The sequence below is a fragment of the Argiope bruennichi genome, chromosome 2 (assembly GCF_947563725.1).
Source record: "Argiope bruennichi chromosome 2, qqArgBrue1.1, whole genome shotgun sequence".
In the NCBI taxonomy this organism is placed as follows: Eukaryota; Metazoa; Arthropoda; class Arachnida; order Araneae; family Araneidae; genus Argiope; species Argiope bruennichi.
The window spans coordinates 42,622,153-42,643,656 of NC_079152.1; the positions used below are offsets into that span (position 1 = coordinate 42,622,153).

General features: G+C 29.8%; 1 protein-coding gene across 1 annotated transcript; it reads left to right on the top strand.

Annotated features, from left to right (window-relative positions):
- Nucleotides 1-2,630: 2,630 nt before the first annotated feature.
- LOC129962175 (uncharacterized) lies at nucleotides 2,631-19,729 on the top strand. The gene is made up of 3 exons (XM_056075914.1): nucleotides 2,631-2,741; nucleotides 9,182-12,597; nucleotides 18,618-19,729. The coding sequence occupies exons 1-3, from the start codon at nucleotides 2,631-2,633 to the stop codon at nucleotides 18,856-18,858; spliced, it is 3,768 nt and encodes a 1,255-aa protein (XP_055931889.1). The 3' UTR covers nucleotides 18,859-19,729.
- The last annotated feature ends 1,775 nt before the right edge of the window (nucleotides 19,730-21,504 follow it).

Genomic DNA, 21,504 nt, shown 5'->3' on the forward strand with positions numbered 1-21,504 from the left:
ATAATTACAATAAAATCACATAAATTGCATGCTTTCCTTTACGTTACCTTTAAAAGTCGTCTGTTCTGTAGAGATTAGTGACTTCTTGAAGGAAAATTGTAATCAAATACAAAAGAATAGTTTTGATTTTTAATTGGTATTTGCTTTCTCGATATCTAAAAATAAAAGTTTGAAATTCACGATGATCCACAACATTCGTTAACAGTTATTTTTTTTAAACGATATTGCATTTATGTTTTCTTTTCATTAAACAAAAAGAATTTCTTTTTTTTTTCAGTTAAAGTTACAGTTCATCGATATCGTCTGCGGAATTCAAAAATCGTTAAAATTGTTTTTTACTCTAATGAAATAAAAAATAATAAAACTGCAGACGACATTTTAAAAATTTCTTAGTAAAATTCGAATTCTTAATTTTTTTTAACTCGTATATGGGTATTAACTATTACTTTCAAGTTTTAATTGGATATTTAACAGTCAATTTAATAACTTAGTAGCAAAATATTAAAGAAATATTTACATTATCAACAATTCATTGATATGGCTCATTTTATGAAATAATTCTGAAATATTAAATTCAGTAACATTTTTTAAGAAATATATTCATATATTTTAAATTTTCTAATTAAAAAAACTGAACATTATTTACATTTTCATTGCATATTCTGACCCGTGCTAATAAATGGTAAATATTTAAGTTCCAACATTAAGTAGATTAAAATTTGATAATCAATTAAAGAGAAAGCGAATGTTTAGTTCGATTCGGAAATTTTAAGCAAAATTTCACTATCTTCTAAATGATCTTTTTCATTTTAATGAACAACTAGAAAAAAAATATGGCAGATAATTAATTAAACAACATGACGCGATTTAAATTCGCCTACATGTTAATAGATTTTGAAATTATTTTTGGAAACTCAGTATAAATTTTTGAAGCAAATTTATGTACGTTGTTCAAAATTAATTTTTACATAGCAGACTTTTTACAATGTAATTATTAATTTTGAAACAATACTTTATATTTGAATTAAATTTTGCGAAATAATAAATATCAACCGATGGGAATTTTCCTCCCAAATTTCTGGCATACTCCCTAGCAAAAGTGCCATTCCTTAAAATTGCAGGCCTTTGTCAAAGCCATGAATGTCATAAGTGCTCAGATTTTGTCATTATCTTACATATGAGAAAACCCATTGGGCTTCGCAGTATAGAGAAGAAAATCTCACTTTGGAAATGCCCTTGCATTTCGAGCTTTAGGACCTCCAAAAGAAGTGTAAACAATACATCGATTTCTTTTTATGATGAAGATTCCATTTTGTAGAATTGAAAAACTAAACTTTGCTCTTGATATTTATATTTTAATTTTTCAAGCGGTGAAAAGTTTTTTTCTAATTAAATAAAAAAAATGATATATGTTAATACCTCAATAGTGAAACAGATTATGTCAAATCTATTATTGGATGGTACCATTATACAGGACAGGACAGCTTAAATGAGTTCCCAGACGAAAATGGGAAATACTAGAATGTATGAAGAAAAAGTCAATGCTTACAAAACGGTTTTCTGGTAGAATCCTGTAGTGAGTTCTAAAAGATAAATAAACAGAAGAATAAAAATAAAGAAGAATATAAACAGAAGAATACAAGCAGAAGAATCAAAAGGAAGAAGAAAATATGTTTTCTTATGAAAAATGTAAATTTGCGATAGCTTCTTATGATTAGTTTCCAATGATTGGTAATTCCGGTCCAATCGGTAATTCCAATCCGATAATTTCGAGGATTGCTGTATTCTTATAATCCAGTTTCTTGAACTCAAAATGCATTCTTCGTACAGAACTTTAATTGAGCTACACTGAATTCCCGACTTCTTTGAACTCAGAAGAACAATATAATAATTTCAATGATATAATAATTTCTCAATATATTTTGCAATTTCTAAATGATAGAATAGCCGTTTGTTCATTTAAAAAGCTTTCACGGTTATTTTAATGCTTCATAATGCAAAAATGTTGAAAATTTCGTGTTATCACTCAAATCTGAAAATTTAAAGACTGAATAGAAGTGCATCATATTTTTAACCCTAAAATTTTGTGCAAATTACTTATAAAACTTCCAAACCAACTTTTTCACCGAAATGAAATATACTTTAATATTCAAAATATTTTTTGGTTTTTAACTGGTACATTTTTCTTATATAAAATTTTATGTTTGTTCCATAGAATATTTTTAAATCTATTTTATGCAAAAATTCATAAATACAAGTGTTTAAAAAATTTTTCAAAAAATTTATTCCGAACATAATCATAGACATTTAAAAACATGAAACCTTTACTTTCCTCTAATATGTTAGACAACTGACAAATGTTTGTTTATTTTTCCCAAAAAAAAAAAAGAACATCAACAAAAATTGTTTGTCCCTAAAGCGATACAAAATTTCACACGCTTTCTTTTACAATACCGATACTTGCAGCGGAGGAAACTTCAAACGATAAAAGGTGAGCGTTTCCCCCAAAATAACGAAAAAAATTGCCTTCAGACATTTAAGAAACAAGCGCCAAAATATAACAACTCTTCCATACAATCAAGTGCAAAAAAAAAAGGTAGAAAATAACCATAGTCGCCCGGTTATTAATAATGACGAACCGTCAAAATAATCAAGGATTCACTGACAATCCCGAAAAGGAAGCAGACGATAATGGTAATGTTCAGCGTTCCATGACCAAACGATCTCCGCCTGGCTCTTCTGTACGTTCGAAGGAAACTGTGAAATGAAGCCTGCGTGAAAAACTCTAAAAATAAGAAGTTGAAAGTTTAAAGAGATTTTCGAAACCCGGCTTGCCAGAACTGAGGAGGAGTTCCAACGGGACGTTCGACAACAGACCAAAACATGAAACATGCAAATGAGGTGAGTTCTCCATAATTTAACATTGCTCTTTAAAATGAACACCTTTCTTTACATTTTTAATTGATTAATAATATTCCTGTTCATGGTTTCATAATAAAAATTTATTATGCTTGTATTATTAAATTTGGATATTTGAAACTGATGAAATTAAATTATCAATCAATATTATCCGGATATTTGAATTAAACAAATACGAATCAACATTATTATTTAGAATATATAAAATTCAAAAAGACAAAAAGAAATCGAATCTTCAAAAAATTCTATATAAAAGAGGTTTAATTTTGTCAAATTCAACTATAATATGTATTTCCACTATTGTTTTTCGATTTATTATTTTTTGTACAAAATTAGAATTGTCAATTTATTTTTTTAAAAAATCAAAATATACTTGATATATATATTGCTTTTATTTTGCATACCACCTACCTATGGCAACCAACTACATGATTCGTACAGAATATTGAATTGTGTTCATTTTTGGTTAAATTTCTAATACATGATTTGTCCATGATTCCCTTAACAAATCAATTTTAAGCATCAAATTATGATATACATTACAACAACGTAAACACCTCTTCTGTATGTACATGAACCTTCCTTGTTAAATCGAGTGCCATGACATTATAGGGCCATTAAAAATATACTTGCTTGGGCAATCTGTCTTGAGCAAATTGCAAATTGTTTTTTGGCTGTAATGTAATTTATTTTTCCAATTCCTAATTCATAGAAGTTGCTTAAATAATAATTAGATTCCTTCCTTAGCAATCAACAATAGAAAAAATAAATTATTAAATATTTGATGAAACAATGAAAACCGTTTGAAATTCATTTCAATAAATAGAAACTACTGTTGAAAATTGTATAAGAAAATATGCCAAAACTAAAGAAAGCTACGACAGCTAAATTGGTATCAGTTTTTTTTTTTTCTTCTGAATTTTAAAATGGCGTAAAAACAGTTTTTGATCAGTAATGTTTTTTGTAGTTAATGTGGTACAACTCTAAACTTTTGCTTAACTTTTTAGTTAAAATTTTTTTTAAAAATCGCTTGGAAATAAATTTTTGCTTTCCGAACTATACTTATCAAATTTAGTAACTTTACATTAAATAGTTTCTCTTATCCTCACACAGCCAACACATGCTCACATTTTTTTATTATTAGTAGAGATTAAATCTGGTAATTAAAATGTCGAGTTGATATATACAATCTTTGACACTTGATTTCTAAAACAAAATGACTGCACAGTTTATCATACGGAGCATGTTTTGTTTCTTTTATATAATCCAATCTTAATTCAGCAGAAGGCTGTTTAACTGATCTGAAATAAGATTTAAATAACAAATCAAGGGCAAAAAAATCAAATATGGCAGCATAATTTGGTATTTTAATAGTCTATTAGAAATATAGCAGTTCATTTCTTACCATTAAATAGAGCGAGTTCGCAAATTGTACAGACTAAGTCTATGGCAGAGGATACCGACGTGCTCTGATTGGTTTAAGCCTTGGCATCTTTTTGCCAATGTTTTTCATTCATAATAGTGTAGTTTTCGCTTATTGGCTCAAACCTTGTACCTTTCATTAGTTTTATGGAAGATACGAGTGACTATCAACTCGATCTAATTTTTATTAATATAATTGTTTTCTCTAAATATTACTAATAATACTACTAATACTAATTAATAATAATAATAATAAATATTACTAATAATACTAGTAATACAAGTAACTAATATTGTTTATGCACATAAGTATAAAAATTAAATGAAAGTAATTACTCAACATATGATGCAGCAATGAAATAATTCTTATTTTTCTATGATTTCCGTGCTTTTTTTAGATAATTTATGCAGTCATTGCAACTTGTTGCTGAACGTTTGTTACTTTCCCATCAACAACTACATATGGGGAGATGATTACTTAATGCCCAAAACGTATAAATATGTAAGATTTAATGGAATATGTGATTTAGTAGCTAATTATTTTTAGTTATCTCAAAATAATATTAAGAAGAAACACACACAAAAATACTTTTAATAAATTGTAATTTTTATATTTCCTGAATTTAGGTTTCAGGATTTGATCCTTTCTGCTGTATATGTATTCCAGATTAATATTACATGTAAACCGTAAAAAATAAGGGGGGGGGGATAAATTCACAAATTTTTATTTTTATAAAAATAGATTTCGGTATGGCATCTTTTTGGCAAAACATTGCCAAAAAGATGCCAAGGCTTAAACCAATCAGAGCACGTCAGTATCCTTTGCCATAGACTTAGTCTGTACAATTTGCGAACTCGCTTAAATAGATGAAAGATTTTTGTTGAATTTTGTGACCATTGTTTAATAAGATAATATTTATTATTTTAAAAAATATGCTTCTACACATTAAAAAAGTTATTTTATATTCACTGTTGCCGTACCTATTGAATGAAAATATTATAGAGTATTTCAATCGTTTGATTTATTTGTTTCTGGAATATCGTTTGCAAAGTTTAAATTAAATTGTATGGCATTATTTGTGTTTAAATGATATATAAACAACTATTTAAACCTCTTTCTAATAAATTTGAATTTGTCCTTTTCTTAATTTGGAGAAAAAATTGGAAAATGCATTATTAGTGAAATTTCTTGACCGTTGTTCAAAATGATAATATTTGTTATTTCAAAAAATATGTTTCTACACATTAAAAAAGTTATCTTATATTCATTGTTGCCATTCTTATGGAATGAAAATATTAACGATAATTTAAATTATTTGACTGATTGGCTTCTTAAATGTCTCTTAGAAATTTTAATTAAATTATGTATCATTATTTTCGTTTAAAAGACAAATGAACTACTATTTAAGCCTATTTCTTATAAATTTGAATTAGTTCGGATGTCTCAGATCGATCAGTTTTGAAATACCTCATTTCAAATAGGAATGATACAATTTGAAAATAATTTTAGTTTTTAAAAAAATTATATGAAAAAAAAAGAATTACTTTTTAGCAAATGTCTAATAATTATGATAGATGTTGAAAATGAAATTTGTCAACTCTTCATTCTGGAATATTAAAATATATTGTGTTGGACATGTTTGTAGTGATCTGTATGTCGTTTAAAGATCTTAAATATATTCTTATAGAAAAGGTTTTTTTGTTTATTTAAAAATTACGAATACTAAAAAACATTTTTTAAAGAAACAGTTTCATCGAATAAAATTTTTAAAGTTTATTAATTTCTTGCTGTTTCTTGATTTGTTTGTAACTTTAATGTGTTTTATATTATCATTGATGGAAATAATGCTATTTTGATATTCACGAGATATTATAGAAGTTCTATTTCTCATAGTTCTCATAAATCTAATTGCTTTTTTTTAATTAAGAGGGTAGTTCTTTATATCTTCGTGACAATATAATTTCACAAAAATAAATTTTACACCATTTCAAAATTTTTAAAAAAATTTCTATTTGATCATACTTATTTGTCGTGTAATTTTTTCCGAATTTAGACAATTTATTAAAAAAAACATTTTTAATACAATTTTAAACAAAACATTCCATAGTTGCAATGAATTTGAAATTTTCAGTGTTACGTCAAATATTTAATAACGGAATTTTCTTGGATTGAATTAGATAAGATAAAAATTTGATTGGATAAAGTTTTAATAGCAGATTGTTGGAATTAAAGGAAGATTCTGTTTATTGTTTGCACAGTTGATATAAGATGACGAGGAAAGTAAAGTTGATAAGGAAAATAAAGTAAATGTGCCGTGAAAGAGGACATGGCATTAGAAGATATATTTGTGGTGAAAGCTTATAAGCCAGTTAACAGCGACGCTACCCGAGCAATTGCTTTTGTATTGTGGTTATGTTACTGGACTGTGAACCACAAGGTCCCAGGTTCTATCCTCACTTATTTCAATACGCCACATATTAATTGGACAATTAAACGTTTAATGATACAATAACACTATAAGGTTCCACCTCATTAGATAGGTTTATGTGCACAATAAACAGATCGAAAACAATGCTATTCACAATATCACGATTTTAATGTCTATCACAATTTTATAATGAAAAATTGTTGAAAGAATCGTGAACATCTAACTACGAACAAGAAATTAATTTAATGTTTATCACAATTTTATGATGAAAAATTGTTGAAAGAATCATGAACATCAAACTACGAACAAGAAATTAATTTAATATCTATCACAATTTTATGCTGAAAAATTGTTGAAAAATCATGAACAACGAACTACGAACAAGAAATTAATTTAATGTTCTATCACAATTTTATGCTGAAAAATTGTTGAAAAATCATGAACATCGAACTACGAACAAGAAATTAATTTAATATCTATCACAATTTTATGCTGAAAAATTGTTGAAAGAATCATGAACATCAAACTACGAACAAGAAATTAATTTAATATCTATCACAATTTTATGCTGAAAAATTGTTGAAAAATCATGAACATCGAACTACGAACAAGAAATTAATTTAATGTTCTATCACAATTTTATGCTGAAAAATTGTTGAAAAAATCATGAACATCGAACTACGAACAAGAAATTAATTTAATGTTCTATCACAATTTTATGCTCAAAAATTGTTGAAAGAATCATGAACATCGAACTACGAACAAGAAATTAATTTAATGTTCTATCACAATTTTATGCTGAAAAATTGTTGAAAGAATCGTGAACATCGAACTACGAACAAGAAATTAATTTAATGTTTATCACAATTTTATGCTCAAAAATTGTTGAAAGAATCATGAACATCGAACTACGAACAAGAAATTAATTTAATGTTCTATCACAATTTTATGCTGAAAAATTGTTGAAAAAATCATGAACATCGAACTACGAACAAGAAATTAATTTAATGTTTATCACAATTTTATGCTCAAAAATTGTTGAAAGAATCATGAACATCGAACTACGAACAAGAAATTAATTTAATGTTCTATCACAATTTTATGCTGAAAAATTGTTGAAAAAATATCATGAACATCGAAATATGAACAAACGTGAATTGAAATTAAACATTACCAAAAATTCCTGGCGAACCGACTGGTCACCTAAAAAGGGTCCGTATGCAATAAATCTTTGAAATTTTTCTCTATTAATCTAGCCAACAATTTGACAAAATATTTAAATAAATTCATCATATTTAGATTCTTTTCGGAAACTTGCAAATATTCTATAAAAAATAAACTGAAGCATGATCATGAAACAACTATAAACCAATAAACGTTCTCTTTGTAATTGGATTATACAGTTCTATCTTAATTTAAATACCTGGGAAAATTTCCTGTATATTGTAATTTCGATAAATAAAAATTTGTATGTGCAGAAATTTTTTAATCGCTTTCTTATTATGAAAATTATTCACATTATTTTTAGGTTAAAAAAAGGCTTAACAGAATTAAACTATTAAGAAAATTTATTTTAATAAATGTGCAAATAACAATGATTATCCAAAAAAATTTATACCGTTCTTCTTGAAATTCCAAACTTTTTTTGTTGAGTCTTTATTCTTTATCTCGTTTTGTATTCTATGAAGTATGAAGAAAATAATGTAATCATCAATAAAATCAAACTGGAGACTTCGACGAATTTCCATATTTTAGTCATAACTGAGTTCGAAAAGCACATTTTTGGCTTTATGTCCGTTCTGTCTGTGACAAAAACAATTCAAACTCGCTTTGGACTTTTTTTCTAGATAAAATTTGATATATGGTCTTTACACCAAATATGTAAATATCTATCAAATTTTGAATAAAACCAAAGTAAAGTACAATAGTATTAGGCGCATCCGATAGCATACGATGACGCTCTAAAGAGAGAATCAATTTAATCGCTTCATGATTTCGTATTTATATAGGTTTTCAAACAAGATATGGAATTTTCCGGAAAAAACTCCGGATTTCGATTCCTAAAAAGATAGAGCTAAACTTTTTGTACTTGCCAAAACCTTAAGTTTTGTTCGCCAAAGTCTTTATATCATTACAAAGGTCGGGGATCACCGATCTGGCATCCATATAGAATATCTAGCATGATAAGAAAGCAATATGACAGATATGTCATAATAATTTTTCTATTCAAAATTTTTTTTCGATGTGTAGAAATTTTATTCGATATACAGAAACTGATTTTCTATTGAAAATTTAAGATTTCTTTTTAAAAATTTATTTATAGAGATTTTTGAAACATGGAAGTATATGTGGATAGTTTACTGTTTATTCAAATTACCATAGAGTAATGAAATATATTCCCTTTCTTTCAGATCCTGTTGTTTTATATGTCTCTTGCAATTGCTATAATGTTAACTGTCAGCCAAAAATCCAATGATGGAATGCAGGTGCCAAATAATCAGAATGCCCTCATTACTCCAGGCCAAATTTCAGCAAGAAAAAATAACGGAAATTTTAACAATGAAAGGGATTTAGAAGCAATGGCTGCGCGAATTGCGGAACTCACGGATAGAAGCCTTAAATATGCGGATGATACTTCAATGAAAAATTTAAAACATCAAAAGACAAAAGACGCCCATCCGTTTCAGGAAATATATGATAATAATAATTCATCGTCATCTTCTTTAACTGTAAAATTAAACGCTGAAAAAGAATCACAAAAGATGCATGAAAAAAACGAGGAATTGCCAAAATCAAAACAAGAAAACTATTTGAAAAAGGCCGAAGAAGATGATAGTTTGGAAACATTACCATCCGAACAAATAAAAACTTCAGACAGAACTCGGAAGTGGGAACACAGCTCGCCTCCAAGGAATGTGCAGGATATTAAATCTAGAAAAAGTTATGATGAAAAGCAAAGAATTATCATGCCATCCAATGCAACCGAAGAGGAAACTCGTTTGCTAGGAATATGGAAATTGCCTCCTGAATTTATAGGGTTCGAAATTGAAGATGGTAAAAGTGCAAACGTAGCGAAGCCAGCAGCAATTGTTCAATCTAGATCTTTCATTACAAATCCAGAGATTTCAAGTGTTCAACTAAATTTTGTAGTTCCACAAGCGAAGATGGTACGAGAAACCAATAACAAATCCTCAATAATAAAAAATAAACAACGACGTCAACACAGTAATGATGAGTCTTATTCAAGTGCTGAGCACTCCGGTGAAGGTCCGCCTTCAGATGTGTACACAGAAACAGACAGTGATTTAGGAAAATTCTTGGACGAAGATTATAAAGCACGTATTGAAAAAGAAGCAGAAGCCTTTATAAAGAAAAATAAACAAGAAAATAAGGGGGAAACTGATTCATCAGAAGATACCAAACAGCCGCCACATTCTCATAAACATCATAAGACTGCTTATAGTAATAATCATATACCATCTCCCCCATTACCACAAAACGATAACGTATATCATGACAATTCCATACCATCCAAACCTTATTCTCAGAAAGAATATGTGTACCATAACAGAAATAAACCGTCTCAAATACATCCTCAAAGCGGAAATGTTCCCAGCGAAGCAAACAAGCCTCCTCAGGCATACTCCAAACAAAAATTTGCAGTTCCTGGTGGAAGCATATACTTTTATAAAGGTATGGATGGAATGTTATACGATCCAGCTCTGTTTCCAGGTCTATTTGAATCGACTAAAACTCGAAACTCTCCGAAAATGAATGAAGATTATATTCCTCCTTCTAGTGAAGTCTACATCAGTCCAGATTACGAGACTCACCCTTTGTACCTTGAAGATGGTTACCCAATAGTGTATTCAAATATTGCACATCATCCATCTTCGAATTTCGAACAACAACCAAAACTGTTGCTAGTGCATCCTATTCCAGAATCAGAAGTAATCAATGAAAAGCAGCATCGGAACTTACGGCCAATTGCACCCCCTGGACACCATCAATACGCACAGCCGCAAAACAATGAAAATCCTCGACGACCACCTCCAGTTTATGAAAAACACCTACGAGAAGCATTAAAAGTCAGTGATGAACAATATAGGGAATCACCGCCTACAAGCTATGAACATCGAGAAAGAGACATACCAGAACATGATGAATACAGACAATTTCAAACGAATGTTAATGGATATCATTCAAGTGCTCTGCACCAACAAAGACAACCTAGTTTCAAGGAACAAGAATCTCATCAATTCAACTCTGACTCATCAGAAGAGGATTCCGATTGCTCATCTGAAGAAAAAGGGTTCGATCAAACATCCGGATTAGATCAAGACCATTTACCAGTTGCTCCGGTTCCTCAAGCTAAACTAAATATAAATAATCCTATTCCTGTTACTGCGCCTCTTGAACATCATAGATCTCATGAAAACTACAATTCGCAACAATTTAATGATTATCCAGTGAATCACAATAGGTATTTACCTCTAGAGCCCATTACTGAACAGAAAAATATAAATCCTCCCATGATAACATCAAGCCATGAATATTCGCCTCAAGAACCCATTTCAGAGCAAGAAAACTTGAATCCTTATCCAGTGAATCACAATAGGTATTTACCTCAAGAGCCCATTACTGAACAGAAAAATATAAATCCTCCCATGATAACATCAAGCCATGAATATTCGCCTCAAGAACCCATTTCAGAGCAAGAAAACTTGAATCCTCCAATCAATCATCCATATTCTCATGAACAAAACACAGAGCCAGTCGAACCATATGGTGAAGAAAAAGAAAATCCTGAAACCTTCCAATACGAGAGGAAACATAAATATCAAGTTGCAATGTACGAACATGATGAATCAATCTACCAAAGCAATGCACCTGAGATTTCTCCTTATGAACCAGAAGTAAAAACAAGTTCTGAAGAATTTACACCAACGCATCCAGTATCATCAGCTGAAGAACCAAATACAATTCCGCAAAACCAAAACCCAAATTTTATATCTCCTCAAGACCAGACACGTCACATTCGATTCGAAAGTGGTTTTCGTCCCATGTCAGCTCCAGCTGCCTATGGCCCAAAACCAGATTGCCATCGATCTATTGATTCCGACATTTCTCAAAGTGACCCACATGTAAATAGTATGCCTTCACCTCATCATCGCCAAGGTTTAGAACATTCTGATGCAGGAAGATCACCTCCAACCTACCATGACAGTCCTCATGCTGGAACGAATGTAAATAACATGAAGTCACCAAATCAAAATGGAAAACACTTCGAAACGGAAGGATCTGTCGAAGAAGATTTTCATCCTCACACCTATCCACAGGGAGAGCGCATTCCACAACAGCAGTATAAAGACAAATCTTCAGAAATAACAAGACCCACAGAACAAGCATCTCGACCACCTTCATCTTATTCAAATTCGAATGAAGATAAAGGTCCTGAGAATAGTCACCAGCCAAAACTAAGAGTAGTCACTGCTCCAATACAGCATTTAAAGCAAAGCAACCATCCTGACGCAAACCAATACAGAGAAGGTCATTTTGAAAAAGATTTAAATCTAAATCCAGAAGCACCGTCACGTTACCGAGAATTGTCAGAGCCACAAAATGAAGTGTCCAGCGAAAGAAAGAAATCAAAGAGAAGATCGTCTAAAAATTCAAAAGGAAGACGCAACAAGCGAAATGGTAAAAAGGGAAACAAAAATGAAAAGAAATCAAGAAAGCATAGATCAACAAGAGAAAAAATGATGACCGCTGCTGCCACTTACCACTGGGGAATGGAAAACCATAAAGACAAGGACGGATTTTTTCTGTAAGTAATTCTCAAGATTATACTTATTTTTAATTTCTTCCGTAAAAAAATCTGAAATTTGATTCATTCGATTCAATGTTTCAACAACAAAACCAGTGAATGATCTCCCCGAAATTTTTTAGCATATTCTCCAATAAAGGGTGTTCTAACTCCCTTATAAAAGCTGTGGACTTAGGGTAAAATCGTAAATGCTAACAATGCTCAGATTGTTTTTAGAATTCCGCACGAGCATTTTATGTTTCTTAACATAATGTAAAAAATTGAGTACATCTCTTGTAAACCTTTCTTCCAACCATTTAAAACCCATGTATAACATAAAATTTTAATTTTGACCGAAAAATCTGATAGATTTCATTTATCTAAATCACTGCGTTTTTGAGTTAGTGTATTTACATGTATGCAAATATACAGACCGACATATAATATGCCTGTTTACAGATTAAATTAGAAAATGTAAAAAATTAAAATAATATAATTAAAATAGAAATGTTGCCTTTAGAATTAATAAAGAAAATAATGGAGTGAGGGCAAAACTATAAACATTGTCGGCTAACAAAATAATGTCGTTGACATTTTGAGCAGTTATCACAAAAATCAATAACTTAAATGTAAAAGAGAATGAATGTTTAACTATTTCCTTCAAGTCAAATACCATTTTCTAAAGACAAAAAGAAAATTACTCTCTCTAACTTTCCATTCATTGTTTATATTTACTCACTGAGAAATGTTACTTCCGCTTTCTAATTAAGAGCCAATTTGCAAACTCAAAGATAAAATAGAACGTTGGGCAAAAAAGCGCTGGAGAGAAGTTAAGCATTGTATATGAACGTGATATAAAAAGAAGAAAACGATTTAATTAAGAAAACAGTTCTTTTTATTTCCTGTAAGCTTTTCTCTCTCTCTCTCTCTCTCTCTCTCTTGCACGCTTGAGTTGATGTAATATTTTAAGAAAACCAAAGGGCATTCATTTTCTACTGTACAAAACTCTTCCTCGCGCAAAATAAGCATAAAAAGGAAAGGCCATTGCTCCAAAAATAGAATTACGTTTTTTAATGCATTAATGAATTTATGATTAAAAGAATTATTCAATTTATATTGAAAAAATTTCCGTTTCTTTTATGTCTGAAATTAATTAGGTTACAAATTTTTAAAATACTCAGGGAAATCGATAAATCATTGTTCTACTTTTTGTGTTGTTCATTTTCTTACAATAATTGTGAAAATTCCATGAACTCACATTAAATCTCTCAGAAAAATGCTCCAATTTATCAAAAAATAACGACCTGAAAGTTACAATTCGAAAATTGCATCTTCCCAAATTGCAATTTTTTGTCCCATGATTTTTATTTTCTCATATATAAAGTATGCAAATAGAAAGAATCGCCAAAAAATTCGAACTCCAGATTTTAACGAATCTTTACATTTCAAACCTTCATGAATCCGAAAAACACGTTTTTGGAACTATGTCTGTCTGTCTGTAAACACAAAAAAGGAATATCCTTATATCGCATTTTTTTTTTTTTTTTTTTTTTTTTTTTTTTGTTCTATCATCTTTACTTTTTCATATATGAAGAGAAAGTATGTAACAGTCAAAGAATTCGAACTCGAGAGTTTGAAAAATCTTCACGTTTCCAAGTCCGAAAAACATGTTTTTTCGTTATTGTCTGCGTTTCAACGAACACGGTTATTCAAAATTATCTTGAGCAAGACCAATGAAATTTGTCACTAGGTTCGTAAACGTTCATCGAATGAAATCCATTCAGAGGAAGTCTGTGTGCCGTCGTTCATATTAATAAATGTCATTCATATGTCATAAAATCATATGTCGTTCTGTACTTTCGCGTGCATGTTAGCTTAATAACTCAAAAGCTTAATGATTTAAAACAATGAAATTTGGTAGGTGAACTTGCGACTAATATCGTTCTATATCAAATTTTGGTTGCAATCAGTCCGGAAAAAATCACTCAAAACACATATTCTATTTTTCTAGACTTTGTATATTAATCATTGCCAGCGATTAGTCGCCAAAAAAATTGCCAAAGATCACACCTTAGATTTATGCTAAAGACCCGTCTTCGTAGTTATTGTTCGCCAATGACATGCAATTAATACGAAAGGACCTGTTTTGCTTACTATATTACGAAGCACACAACTCTTATGTGTTGTTGGCATAAAAAATTTAATTAAAATTATTAATTAAAAATCAAAAGCTCGTGGCGTTTACGGCCTTGCCCAAGGTATTCAGTTTTATGAACGGGGGAGGTAGAGAGTATGCGAGTAAGTTTCGGAGAGACTACTCCACCTGGTTTTAATGCATTAATTAGGATCTTTAGCTTGTCCCCCCCCTTAATAGCAAGGAATCAAAATTAATAAATAATAGAAAATTCAAGTGATTGAAGAAAAGTTTGCCTTATTAAAAATAAGGTTTGAAGGAAAACTCTGAAAGGCAAAATATATTTGTGGTTAAGATTAGATTTTTGTACGAATTTGTTTCATTAATTGAGTTTTTCAAACAAAGGAAAAGGAAATTCTCAACGCCATTTTCTTTGTTATAAGTGTGACATTAAGTTCTGTTATAAATCTAAACTTATTCTGTTAGGATGAAGTAATAACCATACGATAGTAATAGGTGTTGTTATTATGTCCTCTCTTTTATTTTCAAGAGCCATGAAGTTTTATTATTTAGTTCATATGGACTGCAAAACTAAACGAGGCAAATAGTGCTTATAAATTGCGGTTTTAAGTTCCAAATATATCTTTCTCGTCTTTTATTGCATTTGCTTCAAGTGAGGAGGGTTCAGAAAGTGTTTGTAAACTTTGAAAAACTATTTTAACTAATAATAATTACATAATGTAATTAAAGTTCTTTTCTTCAGTAAAAGATTTTTTTTTTTCAATTTTCTTTTGCCTTAAAAATGCTTACAACTTTTTAAAATGTCTACAATCAGTCGAGTAAGAGATTTCTAATCAATTTCCAAGAAACATTAAAAAATCGACATACTGTTGTGCCGTTCATGAACTGTCTTTCCAAGAGATGGATTTGTTAAGATTTTATGTCAGGTTTCTAGCCAAGCATGATAAAATCACGCCAATCGTCCCAAGGATAATTACAAGAAACAGTAACAAATGACTTTTAAATTGAAAAAAAAATTAGAATTATCTCATCATATAGCAAATTAAAATCATTGTTTATTCCATCTATTTTATATGCTATCTTAAAAATTTACATTTTTGATGCTAACATTTTTTTTTCTATACAATTGTTTTTCTCTAATGTTAATGAATTTTTTATATGTAATTTGATATACTTTCAACCTGTAATATTTTTATTGATATGATGTCACACTCATTTCATCTTTCGATTAAACCATCCAATTGCATAATTTAAATAAATTCATTTTGACATTAACTAGGAAATAGGATATTCATTTATATTTTAATTCGTGGAATACACACTTATTAATTCGTACGAGCAATAATAGATTTACTTCATTAAATTCATATTTTCAAATTTATCAAATAACAAAGTGAAATTTTAAATAAATGCAGTCCATATTAACACATTCGCTGCCACTGACGCTCTGGCGCGTCGCAGATAATATATAATTGTACCAAGCCATCTATATTATTAGATGACACCTTCTCTGCTGCAGTTAAAAGATAGCAAAGAAGGGATCATCTAATTAGACAGAAAGCCCAGATATCAGGCTTGAACCGTGGCAGTGAATGTGTTAATGATATTAGCAATCAAGAAAGTTAATATACCTAACGAAAAGCTGGTCGTTAAAGGCAACTATTTCTGGCAATGGTTACTTTCATCCATCTTTATGGGTTATTATATTCATATACACAAAGCAGACAAATAATCAGATATTGAAAAGTTTCGACACAAAATTATAGAAATTGAACTATTTTGCTATTAAGATTATGTGACAAATCTCTTTCGTCTTAACTATTGTTTTTGCGTTATCGTATTCACACAAATATAATGCAAAAAAAAAAAAAAAAAGTGGAGGAGGGAGGGATTCCGTCTACACAAACTCGGAGAGTTTGAAACATGAGTTAAAAACATGAAGGTTTATCAAAATGTCGACGGCAAATTTTTCAATAATTACATTTTCTCTTACTTACTTCCTAGACGATATAGTAAAAAATCTTAAACAAAACAGAAATAGTCTTGAATGACTTTATTAAAAGAGGTCTCATTATTTCGATGATTTTTTCTTAGTAAAATTTGGTCAAATGTAAACAATCAATCTCTAAATTTTAACATCAAGAGATTGTTTCATTCTTTTAATAGCAATTGTTAATCTAAAACCAGTGGGAATGGTTCCCACAAACTTCCTCTAATAAACTTGTCATGCCGGACAACGCCTTACATGACATTGGTGTACAATATTCACGAAATATCAAGCTTTGGCGTGAATTGTGCACTTTTACTGAATCTATAGTGCCATCTTAGGAGAATTTTTTGGCGATTAATTCGTGACAAATGGTAAATAGTATCCGAAAATTGAATTTGTATTTTAGATGCGTTTTTCCCAAACGATTAAAACAAAAAAAAATTGACACAAAACTACATTTGTAGTCAAAAAATGCCATATCAAATTAATTATATTTTAAGTTATTCCGTTTATGAGTTGACGCGTTAACATGTTCCTAAAAGCACAGACGAACAGACGGCCAACAACTTGTAGCATTTGGCTCAAAATTAGGTAGGTGTCTATGCTAAAGATGATAAATTCGTGCATTGAATTTCATCTATCTAGCTCGCTTCGTTTTGTAGTTATCTAATTAACTTATATTCAAACAGTCAGATAAACAGATGTCCTCTGAACTAAGTTTCTTTCTTTTTTTACAAAATTTGATAGAAATCGACAAATTTAGCATAAAAACCGATACCAAATTTCATACATTTAGCTCAAAGCGTTTTTCAGTTATTTGTTACAGACAAACAACATTTTCCAAAAATGTGTTTTCGAACTCAGGGAGGGTTAAAACGTAGATTCATCAAAATCTCCGGTTCGAATTTTTTTAGCAATTACAATACTTAATCTTTACAAAATATACGAGAACATAAACAAAATTAGAAAAATAAAGTTTACTTTGTTTTAGCCATTGTTGAACCTGTTATGGAATCTTGTCCTTTTTTTCTAATCGTTTTCTTTTTCGTCCTTTTTTTTATTTTTCAGGTTTGTGGATTGGGATTTATTTGCTGATTTTTCACTTACTTCTTGATATGCTTAAGTTTTGTAATTGTGCGTGTTTATGTGTTCTCATAGACAATATTATTATATTTTCAAAATTTAGTTTCCATGAATTGTTCATTTACTGACAGTAGTGAATTTTAGAAAAAATTATTTTAGATTCTTTAATATAAGGATTTCCTAATTTTTAAATATTGTAACCCACTTCATATTCCATGAATTTTTTCAGTGATAAACACATACACGTTCATTCGGAAAATGCGTCAAAAAGAGAAAGAAAACAAATATTTTTACCTAATATTTATAGGAATAATAAAGAGCTTCAAATTTAATGTGCCACCAAACTGATATAAACATTCATAGCGAAAGAGTGCCTGAAAATATCGGACACGTCTGAGAAATTACATAGAAATGTAACCTTAAGAAAAACTAAGACTGGAGCAACAAATACGACGTACATCAATAGATATTATTGTGGCAAAAATTCGTTTATATAAATATATATATACGTCATCCACACTTGAAAAGATGTTTCGTTTCGTCGTCACTCGGCAGAGATTACTTGTTTGTGTATTGCACTTTTTCTTTTGTCAAGTTGTGATCATGTGGCTAGAATGGATATTTTAAACTCACATCACACTTTTGTAAACTGTAAATTAGATGCATATGCATTTAATATCTTCTCACGGTACATACACAATTTGGGAATCCAGCTAGACTATATAATTTTTTAAAAAAAATCACCTTCTAGTATTCTAATAAAAAAGGTAATCTTAAAAATAATCTATTTCATTGTCCCATTTCTTCCCACAGTTACGCCAATGTTCCCCGAGATGATGCCTACGAGTATGGTTACCGCATGGGAGGGCCAGAACAACTCGTTGAAAAGCACCACAGAACAGAAGGCGAGAGGTCCACGATTAAACTAAACTGGGAGGACAAGAATGGAGACTCTGGAGATCAATACTGGGAATTCAATCACAACTCTTCTGAAGGCGAGGATGAAAAGCCAAAGAAAAGAACTCAAAAAAGCACTAAGCCAGCTGCTGATTAGATACGAACTGCATTCAAAATTTAGTATCAAGTCAATTATAGTGTTGTGCGTTCCATAACAAAGCCATTCATTTATTGAGTACATCTACAAAAAGGCTACAAATGACATAGAAGACGCTGTAACCTTCTCATTGTGTTGTTTCATTATCAGTGTAATACAAGATTTAGAAAATCATTTCATTACCATCATACTATTTGGCATTATTTCTCACTCTATTTGAAAGAAAATTCTTTAATTGTTAAAAAAATCATCTGCATTTAAAGGCAAGTACAGACTATAAATGTGCAACAAATGACACATTTCTTTCAAATAAATGGTTTGATAAGATTGTATCTCTTTTTCAAGATAAAGGAAGGCTAATCCAGAATGGACCATGGTCAAGGCGCTACCCAGCATCTCTCCAAACATCCATATGACACTAGCAGAAGAATGGTTAATTTTGAGATTTAAACATTCAATTGGCTAGAATGTAGAAAGTTGTCCTAACGAGTCTCTCCAATAACAGCTGGAACATAGAAAGTCATTCTTTCTACATTCTAGAGAGGTAGGAAGATTCAGATGCTGCATAGTTGATGACCAATTAAATTTCTATCAGTCTCGAATCTAAAAACATCCATGCAAAAGCAAAGATTCTCCCAAAGGCCACCAGATAAAACCAACGAAATGTCTGCCCCTTAAGCCTGAAATCTGCTAATCTTCCAAACCAGAAGCAAAGATTTTCTTACCTATCTACCATGGCTCTCCTTTCTGATTAACTCACTGGAAAGGTCCATCCATGGTGTTAATTAAACTGAACTGAATTATATCAACAATGAAACAAGTAATAATGAGTACAATCTAGATTCAACAAGTAGAACCTACTCCTATGTCTATCTCCAACAGGGAGAAAAAATAATATTCTCGTGACAATTAACAGCCAGTATCATATAGCAGATTCATTGTACTTCATTCCAGTTCATAATGAGTTGTATACAAAATATGTGTCTAAATTTATTCATGAAGTCAGTCAAAGTAAGTTTAGGCAAGAATATGTAACACACTTTCTGAACTTGAACAGCCAAAATATGCATGCCGTGAAATGACCTATAGATGGCATGCTAATGTCGAATTTGTTTGCATAGTATGGTTTCTCCATATTGCTTATGTTGACTTCTTTAAAATCCATTTGTTACAGAATTAACAACTTGTCTTCTACATCACAATGCAAAATAAAAAAAATTTTAAATATTTTTTTATTTTTTTTTTTAATATGTTTTCATAATTTGAAACATAATAAAAGAACTTACATTATATCTGAGTTTCAACAATTTACATATGTTCCAAAAAAATCATATCCTCCTGATGGGCACCTTAAAATTTATAATACATAACTACATTCAATTCAATTTATTCATCCACTATATATATGTGTGTGTGAAATTATGTAGAAATGATCAAGAAAGAGCATTTTCATTTTTCATTGAAATGTAAAACTCAGCAGTCATATCAGTTACAAATGTGTCTCTGTATCATAAAGATACAATGAACATTAAATCTTTTTCTGTATACAAAATATTTTTAAGGATAGATAAAAATGTAAAATTGTTGTTATTGCATAGTCATAAAGTATTTTTAACATTTAATTGAGGTAGAATTACTATAAAAATGAAATAGTAAAATAAAAAAAATTATATCAATATCAGAAAAAAAGCTATGTTTCCACCTCCACTCCGAAATCAAATAGGTAATTTTTCTTCAACCAATTCACTCATTCTTATGGATGCCATCTTCTAGAAGCCAATAACTTAAAGCAATGGTATGAAAAAATTTTAAAAATTGGTAATGATGGGGAAATTTAAAGAAAAAGCATTCAAGAATGAGAGATTGGAAAAATGAAGAAACATTATGAACTCATGTTTTCCTATTACTAATTTTTTCTTCTTATTTCTCTATTGGGTATTACATAAAAAAAAAAAAAAAACTGGCATATTAATATGATATTGGAGGCCAGGAAAACACATGCTATGTCTATTACAACAGATCAAATGTTAGCAACAAGCACTAAATTATTGTCTTGACATTGTTTTACTGCAAAGCAGAGAAGAATATTTCAATTTATTAAAGTAACTGATTGGCCAAATTAATTGCTGTATTTACTAAAACAAATACATGTCTATGTATAACAGTTTTAGGCAACAAGTTTTTGCTACCATGGAAAAACTAATATTCATCCTTTATATGAAGATACAAGATTTTCTTCAAATTTTTCTTATTCTATGATTCATATGTGCATTTCTGAGTTATAAGCAATTTAAAAATTATAATCAACATTTTTTTTTTTTTTACTGCATGTTTTTAACATCTATGTTAAGGTATTTTTAAAAATCTATTAATTTAAATATGTTTAATATATAATTAAAGCATTTCATATTTATTGAAATAAAAACATTTTCTGGTGCTTTCTGCTTAATTAAATGACCTATGATGCCAATCAGGATTGAAAAAATATTCTCCTTACACAACTTTCCAAAATTTGATGACATCTGATAAAGTTATTATAAAAAAGTCAGTTTGAGAATATCAGGGGTGTTTGTGGGACCCCAAAAAATCCCCTGAAACTTTTACGGACTTACTACCGGCATTTTGGAGTTTCGAGAAGGGGGGGGG

Coding starts and splice junctions, on each gene's coding strand:
- LOC129962175 (XM_056075914.1), top strand. CDS start 2,631: ATGACGAACCGTCAAAATAATCAAGGATTCACTGACAATCCCGAAAAG. Junction 2,742..9,181: donor GATCTCCGCCTGGCTCTTCT/GTACGTTCGAAG, acceptor CCTTTCTTTCAG/ATCCTGTTGTTTTATATGTC. Junction 12,598..18,617: donor GACAAGGACGGATTTTTTCT/GTAAGTAATTCT, acceptor TTCTTCCCACAG/TTACGCCAATGTTCCCCGAG.